Source organism: Physeter macrocephalus, chromosome 19 (assembly GCF_002837175.3).
Source record: "Physeter macrocephalus isolate SW-GA chromosome 19, ASM283717v5, whole genome shotgun sequence".
Lineage (NCBI taxonomy): Eukaryota > Metazoa > Chordata > Mammalia > Artiodactyla > Physeteridae > Physeter > Physeter macrocephalus.
In genome coordinates, this window is record NC_041232.1 from 18,004,712 (window position 1) to 18,022,938 (window position 18,227).

The following is an 18,227-nucleotide window of genomic DNA, read 5'->3' on the forward strand; positions in this document are numbered from 1 at the left end:
CGCACCGCAAAGAAGAGTAGCCCCCACTTGCCGCAACTAGAGAAAGCCCTCGCACAGAAACGAAGACCCAACACGGCAAAAATAAATAAATAAATTAATAAACTCCTACCCCCAAAATCTGAAAAACAAACAAACAAAAAAAACCCTACAATGAGGTACCACCTCATACCAGAGTCAGAATGGCCATCATTAAGACGTCTACAAATAATAAATGCTGGAGAGGGTGTGGAGAAAAGGGAACCCTCCTACACAGTTGGTCGGAATCTAAATTGGTGCAGCCACTGTGGAAAACAGTATGGAGGTTCCTCAAAAAATTGAAAATAGAGTTGCCATGTGATCCAGCAATACCACTCCTGGGCATATATATGGACAAAAACATAATTCAAAAAGACACATGCACCCCTATGTTCGTAACAGCACTATTCACAATAGCCAAGACATGGAAACAACCTAAATGTCTGTTGACAGATAAGTGGATAAAGGTGTGGTACATATATACAATGGAATACTACTCAGCCATAAAAAAGAATGAAATAATGCCATTTGCAGCTACATGGATGGACCTAGAGATTATCATACTAAGTAAAGTAAGTCAGAAAGAGAAAGACAAAAACAAGGTCCTACTGTACAGCACAGGGAACTTTATTCAATATTCTGTGATAAGCCATAATGGAAAAGAATATAAAAAAAGAATGTGTGTATATATATATATATATATATATAAGTGATTCACTTTGCTGTACAACAGAAATTAACACAACATTGTAAATCAACGATATTTCAATAAAAAAAGTAGTCCTGCTAATAAATGAAGAAGGAATCATGGTATCAACATTTTATTATCCCTAATGAAATAAATGGACAGGCACTGATAATCAATGGCACAAAAAAAAAATCACAGAAAAAGAGACAACCAGACATTATTCCCTCCAAATGCAAGTATAAAATACCACTTAGAGAATATTCTTGACCAAAAAAAGAAAAAATCAAAACAGAACCTGTTCAAGCTTCTAGATCTAATATATAGGAAATACAGGAAACAGAGGAACATTTTAATAGGACACCATCAGGCTGCAATCAGTAAAACACCAACTATGGGAAATGCTATAGGATAAATAAAAAAGTTTCAATTAAAAAAACTGCAAAAAAAATATTAAATGAATGGATAAATAAGTAGGGAAGAGAGCCTATAGATTAAAAGAGACAAATATATCAACCAAATGCAGTGTATAAATCCTGTATGGATGCTAATTAAAACAAAGTCACTGGGGGGGAAAAAAAAACAGGAAAGGAAAAAAAGAAAGAAAAAGAGACAATCAAGGAAATCTGAACATTGATTGGATATTTGCCAATATTAAGGAAGTAATAAAATTTTCAAATGTGGTATGTTAAGTTTTTTAAAAGTTTTTATTTTTTAAAGATATGTTCTGAGATATTTGTAGATGAAATTATATGAAGTCTAAGATTTGCTTCAAATAATCCAGTTGGGGCGGGGGGTATAGATGAAACAAGAATGGCCACGATTGCTATAGCTGAGGGACACACGAGGGTTTACTGAACTATTTTCTCTACCTTTGTAGATGGTTAAATTTTTCCATTATAAAAAGGTTTTTAAAAAATTCTACATTCCTTGAATAATGCTTTGTTATGTAGCTCAGTATTTTCTGAGGTTACAGAATGCTCTTCACACTAAACTCTTCTTGCCAAGGTTCTTGTCAGGTAATCCATGGCTGTCATTTGAGCCTTCTGTCTAGAAATACATAACAACATATATACCCTCATGACTTCTGGATAAAATGATAAATGCCTTAGCACTAAAATTCAATTTATTCTATATTTTTTCAAACTAACTGTAAATCTGAAAAAGTATATTGCCTTTACTTCATTAAAGATTATAAATAGTCTTATTTATATCACTTAAAGTAAGCATTCATATAAAAAATCAAATTTCACACTCACAGATATAACCACAAAGAGCTCTATCACCACAGTTGGCAGACACTAAGGAAACTAAGCATTATCAGATATATTGAATTTCAAACCTGAACATGTGTCTTTTGTGGCTTTTCCACAAATTCTTTGTTATAATCTGGAGATTAGCAATGACAGGAGAACATTTATTCTTTGCTTCCTTCTCACTTTAAGACTATCGATGACACAGACCATGGTATTAATGAAAATGTTCACCAACAAGATTACAGACCTAAATATGTGAGCCAAAAGGAGTGGTCTTACCTGTTGCCTATATAGTGACAGTTTGCCTTCAATTGGCTCATTTCTCATCATTTTCTTTTCAATCAGCTGACTGATCTGTGTGTTTATTTCATTTATCTAAAACAGTATGAAAATAAAAAGGTTAAAACTCTGCCTATGATTACCCAAACTAAGCGACATCTGGCCAAACAAAGCTTTGAATTTACAGTTGTTATTGTCAGTAATTTGATGGGAGGATCAACTCCATTAACATTATGAGTGGGCTGTTACGATTACTTTTAGAGACAACTTGCATTTCACAGCTCATGATATATATTTACACAATTTGATTACTTACATGGATTTAACCATCCGTATCTAAATTATCCTAAAGTATTCTACATGAAATATGTACATATTACTATCAGAGAGATGATTTCTAAAAATCTGAAGTTATCCCTTCACCTAGGCTGTGACTTTCAAGTAACTGTAAGTGATAAAGCAAATCTGGACTAACATTCCCCAGGGATTTAGTACAAAGAATTCACAAACCCAGCTGAGAGCTGACACGAATGACATCTAAAAACCCTTCCTGTTCTAATGAATGATCTGTGGTTCTATAATAGCTGTCATTTATCCTACTCATTAATCTAAACTTTTCTCAAATGCAGTAAAACTGAATAAAGCCAATAGAAGCATAGAGTCCTATAATAAATTTTTTAAAATTACATGGCTTTCAGTATAACTATCCTTTGAAAAAACTAGAATTTTCCTGTTAATCCTATAACATTAAACTGAGCCAAATCTGACTTGGACAACTAATTTCTATACATAAATTAAAAGAATAAAATCATTAGAATTATGTGTTTAATTGTGGTGGCTATTAAGCACATTAAAGTCAAAATCTTTCAATCACTTTTCATGATATTTAATTATTATTTTAAAAAATATACATCTGATTAGTATTTTTAGGGAAGAAAAATGTTATGATATCAGGTTTCAATGAGCATTACAAGAAAGTTTAGTAATTCCAAAGTAGGCATAAAAAGCGAATAAAAAACATTAGCTTTAAATACAAAATTGCTATAATATTATTCTTGGAAATAAAAAGTAATCACATTTATGATATTTAAAAAATTGTCAACTAAATTATTATATTATGAATATATAAACTTATGAGTCAATCATATACATGAATTTATATATCTAAGTTACCAACTTTCCTAATCAGTTGACTAGGTTTTTATAACACCATGTGGATTAAGTGACAGCATTACGTGCTATAATTTCTCATAAAGAACAACTCCTCATAAGAGCTGTCAGCTCTTAGCACAGGTTAACTTAAGGTCAAGAGTAGGACACTATAGAAAGCAGTTCACATAATTTTCACAGGAGTGGGGATGAGATAAAATTGGAAGCTTATAAAAAGAGATGATTGTTACTTACTTTAGATTCAAGTTCAAGAAGATCAGAATGACCCATAGCAGGCTCTGAAACCACTTTCTGTAAAAAATGCAATTCTTTTTTCTTGTTCTCTAATTCTTTAGGAAATTTTTCAGTTACCATATATGAATTAAACTTTATCTCCTCCTCTAGCCTCTTCATTAAACCTATAAAAATAAAATAAATGAATATTCAGCCCAAGAGAGTAGGTAAAGTGATGCTTTGTACATTTTAAAACATTTAAGACCTGGATAGTACGGCACATCCATTGAAAGCATTCTGTATAATACCTAGTATAGAACAATAATCTGAAAAAGAGAAATTATCTACATTCATAAACATTTCCAGTTTTCCCTGTTTGGTAGTTTTGATTTTGTAACGTATTAGTTTACAGTTAAGTGGCAACTTAAATTACTTTTTTAAGATTTAAGTTTTCTTCTTCTGGCAGAGTGAACAAACATACACATATACAGATTTTCAGTGAATAATGGTTTTGTTATAAATTCCCAGCCTTGAGAGCTTTAAAAAGTTTATTTCAGATCTTTCCATTACACATTTACAAATTCTGGCTTGACTTTTTAAAACACTGGATTTCCGGTTTAAGTAATCTACGTACGTAGATTGCACAATAAATCTCGGCCAAGCCTTAAAATTATTTTTAGTTCTGCTGTGCTAACCATATATTAATGTGTAAAAATTTATTAATGGCAAATTCACGAGTTTTCCATTCATCCCTACAATTTTCCACCTCTTTTTTTAGGGACTGGGGAAAGGAAGGGAAAAGAAAGTGTTTACTGAATCACACTATAATTAGGCAGACATTCCTATATGGTTTCCGATTAACTCTACAACCTGGCTTCTTTGGCTATTAGATGACTAGTTTTTCCACCTTCAAGTTCTTAAACATAGTGCATGTAATCAGAGATGCAAGAAATCAAAATCTAAAATGTTTTTAAAGATTTAAAATTCTTAAATATTACTTTCCTTATTTTAAAAAAGTTTCTAATTCTAGAAAATACAAACCAATCTATAGTAACAGAAAGCAGATCAATGGTTGCCTGGGTGGGTTAGAGAGGCAGAGAGGGGCAGGAGTGAGATATTACAAAGGGGCACAAGGGAATGTTTAGGGGTAATGGATATATTTGTTATTTTGATTAAGGTTGACAGTTTCACTAGTGTATATGTATGTCAAAACTTATCAAGTGTCTACTCTAAACATGTGCTGTTTACTGTATGTCCATTTTACCTCAGTAAAGCTATTAAAAAACATAAAAACAGAGTTTCCATCACATTTTAAATTCTTCTCTTAAAAATTTTAACTTATGAAAAGTGGACACATTTCTATGCAGTTTTTTAAAAATTATCTTTGAAAATCCTGGTGAAATTAAATATAAGGTCACTTAAGATCTCCGCAAACATTTTGATTAAAAACCCTCTGAAAACATCTCACTGATCCTACTACAACTGAATGAGTAGCTTCTTTTACATAATAAATCTCAGGAATATGTAGCGTATAAAGATGAACTAACTTAAGTGAATATTTTATAATACAGCTGTTACTCTGAAAAAATACAAATTACAGTTATACTAAAAACACTTTTATGTTATTTAAGCAAATAGAAATTTTGTAAGCCATTTGTTATTACTAAAAAATTTCGATGGACCTTATTAAACTAAATACCTGAAGCAACTGAACATCTGTTTAATTTACTCTTTTCCTAGGCTGCTGAATATAATCCTTAAGACTCTGCTTCCCAGAAAGATGTCAACAAAGCAGGAGCTCCTTAACTTCCTGCTCCCCACTCCCTGTCCATCCACAAAAAACATATACTGCACACATAATACCTTATTTTTATATTTTCAGCCATTTTTTTTTTCTTACTTGATTTCCCTCCTACCCGTGGAAAAGATAATTTTCTTCCTATGCAGGGTTAAGGTCTCTACTCCCACCTCCCAACTATTTAACAGATTGTTTACTGAATGCTGGCTGTGTGTAATCTGTGTGCTAAGGCCTGAAAATAGAAAGAATAATTATGACTTGGTGACTAGCCTGGAGTTTAGCTGTGTCAGAGTCAGATATGCCAACAATTAACATATTATGGTAATTGCTGTAGAACATTCAGTGCAATACAGGGACACAATGGGAGCACACAGGAAAGGCTGTTACCAATTCTCACCTTTTCCTCCTGAATCTTGCAATCTTCCTTTGTCTGACTGACTCTCCAGCAAGGTGAACACCACTAGACCACTACCCTGCCTCAATCTATGCACAGTACTATATTTCTCAATCACTTGCACACTCTCTCCCTTGTCTTCTTTTCAAAGACAAGCAGTCAGAAGAAGCCTGCCCTTTTATCTCTTCTTCTTCCTCCATCATTTGCTTAGCCTACTACATTTATGTTCTTTTAGGTCACTGTGCCTTGGCATGGAATGTCTTCCACTCCTCTACCTCTCCAGCTTTAATTTAACTCAATTGCCACACCTCCAGGAAACCATCTGACTCTGTGTTAGCGTTTAGTGTTTAGTGCTCTTTGCCTCTTTGTTCTCATCGGAGCCTGTGCTGAGCTCCATCGGAGTATTTGTCACACTGCATTATAATTGCCCACTGCTTGTCATTTCTCCATTAGACTGTGAGCACTTTAATAGAAATAGCTTTTCTTTCTATTCCTAGCACTAAGCACAGTATCTGACAAGTAGCAGATGTCCAATAAACACTGAATTAATGGACTATTGGTTTTGAGCCAATTATTTCTATTACTGCGTAACAACACAATTGACTTTATTGTTTAGCATTATCTACTAACATATTGCTTATACTAATATTTTAAACCAACATCTCAAGAGATGCCCAAAACAGAAAAACTTTGTCCATTTTATTACTAAATAATTATGTATTTCCTGGCCCAAACAATTCTATTTAGGCTAGAAAGCCAAAGCAAAACAAAGTCTATCAATTCAAACAAAAAATGAAATGTTACTAATACTATAAATATCTTTGGATATTCTGTTTAGTTACCAGAATTAAAACATAATAGCAAGAAATATTTAATCTAATAAAATTGAGGATAACAGACACTGCAGAAACACATGTTCAGGCTAACATTTTAAGTTGTATTAAACTGTACTGATCAATCAATTTTTCTGCATACCAAATCTTTCAATTCTTATATACATTACCTTCACTTTCAAAAATTCACTAATAATGTTAAGTTCTAGAAATTTCTTAGCAAGGATAGACATATGAAAAAAAATTGCTTATTGATATTAATTTTTAAATGGCTATAATTTAAGGAATTTCTTTTGAAGATTTATCTTAATTTTTTACAGTAAAGATGTGAAGGAACCTACATCAAACCCAAAGAACATATACTAAAACGATATACTATATATAATACTAAGGAGGAAAAAAGCACTAAAAAATTACTTTCTTTTGTCCTAAAAAGTGAAAACCTAGTGAATAAAGAATCAAATGACACCAACAACTAAATGCATGGCAACTTCCAGGTATTGCTTGAATCTGAATTTATGACTGAGAGGAGTCAGAGATTCTATGGAAAGTCACTAATTAATATGTATGAACCATACATTTTATAGGGAGTACTATACTCGTTTCTTAAATATCAATTAAATATACCGTATTTCCTTGATTTTAAGATGCCATCAATTATAAGACACCATCAACTAAATTACAAATACCATGTGAAATGCATACATAAAGTATAAGATGTATCCCAATTGCAAATACAATTAAAATGGTAAAGAACATGTGTCTAGAATCAAGGAAATACTGTATTATCTCTTTCAACAACTTTATTGAGATATAATTTACCACACAGCCATAAAATTCATCTGTTTAAAGTGTACAATTCAATGGCTTTTAGTATATCCACAGAATTGTGTAACGATTACCACAATCAATTTTAGACCATTTTAATCAGCTTCAAAAGAAGCCTCTATACCCACTAGCAGTCACCTCCTCCCCCCATCATCCACCTACCAACACAGCTGTCCTCCCCTACAGTTCCCCAACCCTAGGCAATCACTAGTTTGACTTCCATCTCTATGGATTTGCTTATTCTGGAAATTTCATACAAATGGGATCATATAATATGTTTTTGTGACTAGTTTCTTTCACTTAAGATGTTTTTGGGGTTCATCCATATTGTAGCATGTATCGACACTTCATTCCTTTTATTGTTGAATAACATTCCACTGTATGGATATGCCACAGTTTTGTTTATTCATTCATCAGTTTAGGGATACTGGGGTTGTTCTTACTTTTTGCCTATTATGAACATGCTGCTATGAACATTTATGTACAAGTTTTTGGGTGGACATATGTTTTAAACTCTCTTGGGTAGAATAAAATTGCCGGATCATATGGTAATTCTAGGTTTAACACTTTGAGGAACTGCCAAACTCCAAAGTGGATGCATCATTTTACATTCCCACTAGCAAAGTATGCAGGTTCCAATTTCTCTACATCCTTGTCAACACCTGTTATTGACTGTCTTTTTTATTACAGTCATTCTGTATATTATATCTTAGAGTATAATATTTCACAGAATACTAGAAAAAGATAAATATAAATATCCCATAGCTGGATATTTATATTGAAATATTTCTCCAATACCAATGAGAACTTTTTACTGCTCTTCCAATTTACATGGTCTCCCTTCTGATGAGCACACTTAAAAAATGCCTAGGATAGGTTTGGTGGTATAATCTGGGATATCAGAACAATGTATCCTCTATGTAAAGCTAATGTGCCAGCAGAGCCAGGGATACCCATGTCATTAGCACAACCCAAAATATGAAACAATACTCAGTTTTAAAGGTCCAGCATTTTACTCTTTTCTTTATAGCCCTGGCACTAAAACAATATTCATATTTTTTCCATCCATCATTCTCATAAAATCCATTCTAAGTATTTTATACATTCACACACCAGAGAGCCTCTCTCCATGGTGGTTTTCATTAGTTCACCCTCTGACAAAACACTGAAAGGGAATTTAAAAACCACAGGTGAACACTTAAGGATGTCTTCATCAGGGCTGTCACTCACTAGCTAGGAAATGATGCCCTAAAATCCTGAGCTATCACTTGACGATAATTAGTTCCCATTAATAAGGAAGACTACTGGGCTTCCCTGGTGGCACAGTGGTTGCGCGTCCGCCTGCCGATGTAGGGGAACCGGGTTCGCGCCCCGGTCTGGGAGGATCCCACATGCCGCGGAGCGGCTGGGCCCGTGAGCCATGGCCGCTGGGCCTGCGCGTCCGGAGCCTGACTACTGATTTAAACTAATATTCGCACTAATATGATGACTTATATCATATTATATGATCATCTATATCATATAATATAATTTCCACTTACTTTCAGGCTTCGCATCTGCTGCTGCATGGCGCATACTTTTCAACTGGTTTTGTATTCTTTGCAGTCTCTGCACTGCATGAAATAGCTTTAAAATACAATTAGATCTATTACTTCCTTAGTCTAATGAAACCTACCATTCATATAGACATGCAATGAAAAATACAAGTTCCACATAATTATTATGCTGTAAAGGGAACAAATGATAAGAACTAAGAAATTACTAAGCTAAACCCAAAATGTAATTGGTTCACTCAATACCTTTCCATGTAAAACTTAAAAGAAAAGCTTTCAGACATTTTTTCTTTAGGTATTTGTTGAATTAGGTGATCAAGGAAAAATGCTGGTTAGAAAAGTATATGCACCAGGCTTTTCTTGTTAAAACGTGGTTTTCTTTATTCTAAGGAATGCTAGCATTCTCAGAAATGATGGCTCAGGAATCAGAAACTGATGCTAAGTAACCATTCAGGGCATGGGCAATGCAGCTTACTGCTGCAGGGTAACTATTATGATGCCAAGCTAAGTTCCAAAAGAGCCAAACATCTAAACTGCTCACTTAGTAGGAAATGAAGCTGATTTGAAATATTTTTAATGTACAAGTCTACTCAGTTTTAAGATAGATTTTTAATAAGATACAAGAAATATTTTCTGGCCGGGAATTCCCTGGTGGCGCAGTGGTTAAGAATCCGCCTGCCAGTGCAGGGGACACAGGTTCGAGCCCTTGTCCAGGAAGATCCCACATGCCGTGGAGCAACTAAGCCCATGCGCCACAACTACTGAGCCTGTGCTCTAGAGCCCATGAGCCACAACCACTGAGCCCATGCGCCGCAACTACTGAAGCCCATGTGCCTAGAGCCCATGCTCTGCAACAAGAGAAGCCTCTGCAATGAGAAGCCCGCGCACCGCAGTGAAGAGTAGCCCCTGTTCGCTGCAACTAAAGAAAACCTGCGCACAGCAACAAAGACCAAATGCAGCCAAAAATAAATAAATAAATAAAATTAATTAATTAAAAAAAAAAAAGAAATACTTTCTGGCCAAATTATTTTTTCTTTAAGGAAAAGTCTAAAAACGTGGAGTGTAGGTAATTTTGAGCCTTTTCAAGATCTGCTTATTTGCCCATGGAGTAAAGTGTAAAGAATACAGTGATCAGTGGAATAAAATGGATGTTTTTTCATAGCCCCAGAATCTCAGGACACCCTTTAGAGATTCTAGAAGTTTTATTAGCAGTTAATCTTACTGCTTAACATTACAATGGATATTCTGTAATGCTGGAACAACATGAGTTAAGCATGGGCCAAAAGATAGTGTATAGATACCTACAGAGAACAGAACCCCAAAGATGGTATTGTTTTTGCTGTTGGTGCCACACAATACTCTTAAAAAGAGTATTCCGGGCTTCCCTGGTGGCGCAGTGGTTGAGAGTCCGCCTGCCGATGCAGGGGACACGGGTTCGTGCCCCGGTCCGGGAAGATCCCGCATGCCGCGGAGCGGCTGGGCCCGTGAGCCATGGCCGCTGAGCCTGCGTGTCCGGAGCCTGTGTGTCCGCAACGGGAGAGGCCACAACAGTGAGAGGCCCGCGTACCGCAAAAAAAAAAAAAAAAAAAAAAAAATAGTATTTCATCATGTTAACAAAGGGAAACGTGAACTTCTACAATTCTAAAAAATCTTCTTTACATGTGAATGATCAGCAGGAACTACTTCTTTCACAATGAGAATATTAACTTTTATGTGGGTACCTGATTCTTTTGTTCCTGTTTCTGTTGTGCAAGAAATTCTTCTCTCTCTTTCTCAACTCGAAGTTGCCTTGCTATTTTAAGCATCCGTTGATGATTCTGAACTGTCTCCACCTACAGTGAGGGAATAAATAGCATATATTACTATCAGGTTTAAGAAAGACATTAGCATGTCACGTGACTCAGACATCCACTTATCATTTCCTTTTGGTAAACAGTATTCCCTAGAGATGACACTGAAGTTACAGACTCCAGGTCCTTAACAAGTTTTGGACTACTGCCTAGGGAGATTCCCTTTCCATCAATGTATTGGACTCCAGCCTCCGATGTACACTCATGCCTTGCTTAATCTTTATTTGCATTCCTAAATCTTTGCAAGTCCTTGGGACTTGGGGCCAAAGTCTTACAGTGCTAATTCTTGCCTTACCCTTTTCTTCAAACGTTCAACTCTCTTAATGAGCTGATCCTTTTCTTCCTCCATTGCACTGATATCCTAAAAAGTAGTCAGGAAGACGTTATAAGAAAAAGTATTCTTTGTCTGTAGAATTCAGATAAGGTTTTTACATGATTATGCATCTACCATTTCCATCATTTATAACCAGAGCATTAAGGAACAAAGATCCTCTTTTGGATGAAGGGTATTTCTATTCCCACCCCTCACCTCAGGGTTCTTTATGCAGGGTAATTTATTTGGTAGCTTGGTGTTCATCTAGAAAAGAAACTGAAACAGGTTACAAAGCAGCAAGGTAAAGCTGCCAACCAGACCATTTGTGTTCTGATTCTGAATATGGGCACATGATTTTTCAAAAATCTTCTGTAATGGAAAGTGTACAGGTCTAAAAACATGAACAACAGCTGCTGACATACCGTCTGCTCTGTTAAATACCAAACTATATATTCTGTCAATTTTCCATCAAAATTATTTTTAAGGCTATGGTGTTTTCAAGACATAAATTTGTATCTGTTTTTGTCAATTAACCAATTCCCTTTCTAAAAATAAAGATTTCAAAAATGTCTTTTAACCAGCTCCACAATAGTTTCTAGTGAAAACAAACAAACAAAAAATCCTTCCTAACCCAAAAAACTAATAGGCTAACTCTCACAATAATAATAAAAGGAAAAATATATACAGTAGTCAGTACTGACAGGATTTGGGGAAATAGGCACTGTTACTACTGGTGGCATTATATTGAAGAACAATATCAAAAGTCTTAAAATAAATGTGTATGCATTCTGGCTCAGTAATTTCACCTCTGGGAATCTATAAAGATTCTCATAGATGTCAATTATATCTAAAATTTGGAAATGACCCAAATGTCTGAGGATTATTAAGTAAATTATGGCACAACACAATGAAAATCACTAAAAATTATGAAGAATGTTGAATGACATGAGAAAAAGTCATGATATGACATTATTTGAAAGAAGCAGATTATAACATTTATATATAATACAATACCAAGAAAAAGGTTTAAATATATTCACTAAAATATCAGTAGCAGTTATCACTAGAGCATGGCATTTTGAGTGAATTATTTTCTATTTTTTGCTTAGTCACACTTCTTTACAAAGAATATGTTGAAAAATACTTTGGTAATAATTAATAAAATTAAAATCACAGACTCTAGGTTATTTTATCATTTTAGTTTACTCACATGACATAATGGAGGAACTGTAGATGGACATCACTCTTATTCCATACTTTTTGATAACTATCTACTTATGGGTCTTTCTTTTCCATTAGATGTGAGTTCATCTTTCATTTCTTATACATTCAACAAACTCTTACTGAGAACCTACCACATGCAGGGCACTGTGATAGGCACTGGGGATACTGTGGTGAACAAGATACGGAGACGTGGTCCCTGCCCTCACTGGGTTTAAATACAGTTGGTAAGACAGACATTAAAATAATCATAAGTGTAATGAGTGTTATGAAGCAGAAAGAACTAGGGGGAACTAATCTATCTAGGGAATCAGGGAAGGCCTCCCTGAGGAAGCAACTTCTAATGTTTCCTGTTTGAATGAGAAGATAAAGATGTGATTTCTAAAAATACAAAATCCATGTAAGTGAGAATTAGCAATTGTTTAGAGAAAGAACTTACACACCTAGCAAGAATATAAAGACATTTTTTTGAGAACACTAAGTAACATACATCAAAAAAGTCCTAAAAATTCTCATATGCTTTAATAAGCAATTCTACTTCTAGGAATTTATTATAAGGAAACAATCACAGGTACCCCCAAATAAATTTATGTAGAAGATAATCACAGCATAATCTATGACAGCAAAAAATGAAAACAAAACACCAAAAATTGTTAGACTATCCATACCACAGAATATTAAATTAATATTAATAATTAATTAATATTAATTAATTTAGTCATGAAAAATCATACTGTAGAAAGATAACAATGGGAATATATTCACATGTAATGATTAAAAAAACAAATAATTATGTATAGCACGATCCCCAACACACACACACATATATATATTTTTTCTATATCATATATATATATTAGATAAAGACCCAAATTTTAATTGCTTTTAATCCATGGTAATGGTCTATATAGTACATAAGAACTAATTATGAATTTACCCTGGCCTCATTAATTTCTTCAGGGAAGAATCAGCAAAGGTCCTACAAAAGAAAATTTGCCATTTGCTATCACTAGTTTCCACAAAATCTTAAGACTCATACTGAATTTAATTCAAGTCCAAAACAAAAATGGTTATTATGGTTTTTTCCTTTACCCTTCTTATTTCTGCTGTAGAAAATCCAGATGTCTTGAGCTGCTCACATTCTTTATGCAAAGTTTTAAAGGCTTCCATCAAATCTTCATACTAAAAGAACAAGTTAAAAAATTATAAACTAGTGACTAGATCCAGTAGGCTTTTCTTAATCAGGTTATCTATTAACTTAAAGTGATTACTTAATCGGTATAGAACAGCATTTAAATATATCCTTAAACATTTATATAGGACACAAAAAAAGTTGGTGTATATAATCTGGCCTCTAAAGACTTCTCTGGTTACTTCCTTAACTAACACTCTGTTCACTAGCTTTGTTGATCTTCTTTCAATCCCTGGAATATTCCACCTTGACTTTACACACGCTATTCCCTCTGAGAATACTCTATATGACTCCCTAACCCTTTGCCAGGATAGCTCCTCTTAATCCTTCAGGTCTCAGCACAGACACCACTATCCTCAAAGAAGCCTTCTCTAGCCCTGTACCTATTCCATATCAGAGTACCATGATATCAGAGTAAATATCATATAAAATTATAATTGCTAGTTACTTGTCTGTCTCCCTCCTTTAGACAGTGAGAGTTAGGAGGATAAGAATCATATTACTTGTGGAGACTTCTACATTCCTAGGGCCTAGCATAGTGCATAACCAATACAAGTGTTCAATAAAAAGTAGTTAAATGAATGAAAAAAATCACAACTCTTATCCAAATTTTTTTTTTTTTTTTTTTTTTTTTTGCGGTACGCGGGCCTCTCACTGTTGTGGCCTCTCCCGTTGCGGAGCACAGGCTCCGGACGCGCAGGCTCAGCAGCCATGGCTCATGGGCCCAGCCGCTCCGCGGCATGTGGGATCTTCCCGGACTGGGGCACGAACCCGCGTTCTCTGCATCGGCAGGCAGACTTTCAACCACTGCGCCACCAGGGAAACCCCAAAATTTTTTAAAAATAGTTTTTTTGGTGGATAATGACAGAAAATTAATAATATTTTTTCTTGACTGATCATATTCTGTAAGTCTGTAAATCAATCATTTTAAAACTCTTCATTTAGAAAGACAATGTTCATTTTTTCTTTTTTTTTTTTTTGCGGTACGCGGGCCTCTCACTGTTGTGGCCTCTCCCGTTGCGGAGCACAGGCTCCGGACACGCAGGCTCAGCGGCCATGGCTCACGGGCCTAGCCGCTCCGCAGCATGTGGGATCCTCCTGGACCGGGGCACGAACCCGTGTCCCCTGCATCGGCAGGCGGACTCTCAACCACTGCGCCACCAGGCAAGCCCAATGTTCATTTTTTTATCAGGCTCTCTGCTAAATGGCTAAATGTGTAAGTCATTTTATACATATACTTCAAACATGCTTCGAGGACAAACATGTCTTTATTATTATTAATCCTTCCATTAATAATTAGCTGGGCGTGTTTAGTAAAAGCCTATTAATAACCTTCCTTCAGGGACATTCCTGGTGGTGCAGTGGTTAAGAATCCGCCTGCCAGTGCAGGGCACACGGGTTTGAGCCCTGGTCTGGGAAGATCCCACGTGCCGCGGACAACTAAGCCCGTGTGCCACAACTACTGAGCCTGTGCTCTAGAGCCCGCGAGCCACAGCTACTGAGCCCGCGTGCCACAACTACTGAAGCCCGCATGCCTAGAGCTCGTGCTCCGCAACAAGAGAAGCCACCGCAACGAGAAGCCTGAGCCCTGCAACGAAGAGTAGCCCCCACTCGCCCCAACTAGAGAAAGCCTGCGCACAGCAACGAAGACCCAACACAGACAAATAAATAAATAAATAAATAAATAAATTTATTTATTTAAAAAATAAAATAAAATAACCTTCCTCCAGAGGAATTGGTTTCTATCAAATTTATTGATGTGGGAGGGTAGGGAGGATAAGATATTTCATATTTACACCTCTCTATTTCTTACATTATGTAAAGCATTCAGAGGTAGGGGCTGCAGTGGTCTCATTCTGCTGTACTTTTCTCAAGGCACCTACTGTAACATTTGACATAATTATTTGCATAAATCTTTCAACCCTAGAAATGTCTTAAGAGATCAATACTGACTCTATTTTGAGTGACTGCTATGGCTACTCAAAAATAATAAAATATATGGATGAAAAAACATTTAGTTGATTGTTTCGATTAATACAAATTTTGTGCACATACCATATAGAAGCAACCCTACCAAACTCTGGAGGAAAACAAAGATGGATAAGACATGATAACTGTTTCCACAGATCTCATAATCTATTGGGAGAGATAGACTGACAGACTACTCACAACAAACTGGCACAAAACGGTCTACATACCTACTATAGAACAAAAGCACCAATGCTAAACAGAGGCAAATTTTTTTCTTTTAAATCAAAAGTTCTTTGAAATCTTAAGCCTAAATTATTTCTTTCCATAGTCTTTGATCGGCAATGTGCTTTGAAATCCCAGGACCAGGAGCCAGACCAGCCAGAATCCTGAGTTGTCAAGAGCTTTATGCCCTTAAGGCCAGAACCCAGTATCACCCCAAAACTCTGGAGAGGAAAGTACACTGAAATTGCAAATTCCTGGTCCTTTCTCTACCTTTTGCCTGATTGGAACATCCTTTGAGATCATAAGCTTGGCTTCTTTGTCTACATACAATCTTTGAAGGTGCTCACATGTACCAATTCACCTGGCACACTGTCAATTTATACCTTTTGCTCCAGTGTAATTATTATGATAACCCCTTTCCTCTCTGATTTGGATGACAAATTATACAGTCACAGAACTGATCAACAAAGTATTCTGCAGTCCCAAGCCCAGGATCCTATCTACCCACAATTCTTTTTTTTTTTTTTAATTCAACCCACATTTATTTATTTATTAAACATCTTTATTGGAGTATAATTGCTTTACAATGGTGTGTTAGTTTCTGCTTTATAACAACGTGAATCAGCTATACATATACATATACATATACCCCATATCTCCTCCCTTTTGCGTCTCCCTCCCACCCTTCCTATCCCACCCTTCTAGGTGGTCACAAAGCACCGAGCTGATCTCCCTATGCTATGAGGCTGCTTCCCACTAGCTATCTGTTTTACATTTGGTAGTGTATATATGTCTATGCCACTCTCTCACTTCGTCCCAGCTTACCCTTCCCCCTCCCCGTGTCCTCAAGTCCATTCTCTATGTCTGCGTCTTTATTCCTGTCCTGCCCCTAGGTTCTTCAGAACCCTTTTTTTTAGATTCCATATATATGTGTTAGCATACGATATTTGTTTTCCTTTCTGACTTACTTCACTCTGTATGACAGACTCTAGGTCCATCCACCTCACTACAAATAACTCAAATTCGTTTCTTTTTATGGCTGAGTAAAAAACATGGAACGCTTCATGAATTTGCGTGTCATCCTTGCACAGGGGCCATGCTAATCTTCTCTGTGTCATTCCAATTTTTAGTATATGTGCTGCCGGAGCGAGCACCACAATTCTTAAGTAATAAATTATTCTAAGATCCAAATTTCAGGGCTTTTTTTTGTAACCACATACTCTATCGCCAAAACGGTATTTGTGTGCAAAAGTCAATATTTTCATAAATGATTACAGCTGAACATTAGTTGATAACTATTTTACCTTTTGATGCCACTGGAAATACGGAGACAGCAAATAAACTAAAGTGAGATCAATATATATTTGAACGTGTGCACCTTGAAATCCACTACGGATAACTTAAAAATACCATTTTTATATTGTATACCTGTTTATTGGTATCAGCCACGGTTTCATCCTGAAGAAACTCACTTGGTACCTCAAGTTTTATTAAAAAACGAGCTAAATACGCTCTTTTCTTCAGTTCATTAGTCCTCTGAAGAAGCCAGTGGAGCACTGGGTAAATTACAGGTTTACTTCCAATCACCAGACCCTGACGAAAGTTACTCCTATAAAAAGAAAATAAACACACACACACACAGAGGCTTATAAGTAAACCTTGAAAAGAGGTAACATCTGCTCAAAATCCAATTTACAATTTCCTGATTGCTTTCCATGACTATTTAAAAAAGATAAAACCAAGGGTAATCTAAAGTTAGTCTGTACATTAACAATAATCATAAAATTAGGCCTTTAATATATCACTGGAATATACAGGGAGGTTGTTTTGGAACCATTAACCGGTACAGTCAGCTTAAATACTTCACTTCATTGACTGGACAGGTTTAAGTCATTGTTTTTGTCTAGGATGGCAGATAAATGATAAAATGGAATCATGGATTTGCCTGACTTTTCTGATTAAGAGAAAGAACTGAAAGAACTGACTCACTTAAGACTCCTGCATGACAAAATAACATTAAGAATTCAAGATTATTTTGAAATTCAGTGATTTTCTGAGGCCACTGACTTAGGGAAAACAGGTATTGCCAGAAAGACTGACTGTGAAGGTTTGGATATTACAGCACAGCTCTAAGAAAGCAACACTTGATCAGATTCTTACATGTCCGTGGCATTTCCTGGAGGTCTGTATTTAAGGATACCGAGAAGGCTCAACATCCTTTTGGCTGTCTGCTCTGGCATCTCCTCTCTGATATCAACAACTTGCTAACAAAGAAATTGAAAAAATGTTATTATTGTATATCTAACAAAGTACAATACTTAAACTCACTGACGAAATTGTTCTGCTAGAGAATAACAGTCACAATGGTCTCTTCAAAAACAGATTAAGGATGGGAATAGAACACCGACCTAACAGAGCATGGACTTGAGGATAT

At 35.6% G+C, this 18,227-nt stretch overlaps 1 protein-coding gene and 1 non-coding gene across 11 annotated transcripts in view; both read right to left on the bottom strand.

Moving 5' to 3' along the window:
* IFT81 (intraflagellar transport 81) overlaps window positions 1-18,227 on the bottom strand; it is a 120,330-nt gene that overhangs the window by 98,624 nt on the left and 3,479 nt on the right. For all 10 annotated transcript variants that reach the window (XM_028480215.2, XM_055080366.1, XM_055080363.1 and 7 more), the window contains 8 exons: window positions 17,954-18,057; window positions 17,222-17,402; window positions 13,501-13,590; window positions 11,170-11,235; window positions 10,746-10,856; window positions 9,013-9,097; window positions 3,640-3,803; window positions 2,236-2,331 (listed from right to left, as the gene is read on the bottom strand). In XM_028480215.2, coding sequence (XP_028336016.1) covers window positions 2,236-2,331; window positions 3,640-3,803; window positions 9,013-9,097; window positions 10,746-10,856; window positions 11,170-11,235; window positions 13,501-13,590; window positions 17,222-17,402; window positions 17,954-18,057 — 897 coding nt within the window. The remainder of the gene's footprint in view (window positions 1-2,235; window positions 2,332-3,639; window positions 3,804-9,012; window positions 9,098-10,745; window positions 10,857-11,169; window positions 11,236-13,500; window positions 13,591-17,221; window positions 17,403-17,953; window positions 18,058-18,227) is intronic.
* Window positions 16,840-16,947, bottom strand: LOC112064126 (U6 spliceosomal RNA). The gene has a single exon (XR_002891379.1). It is a non-coding gene; the product is annotated as a U6 spliceosomal RNA (small nuclear RNA).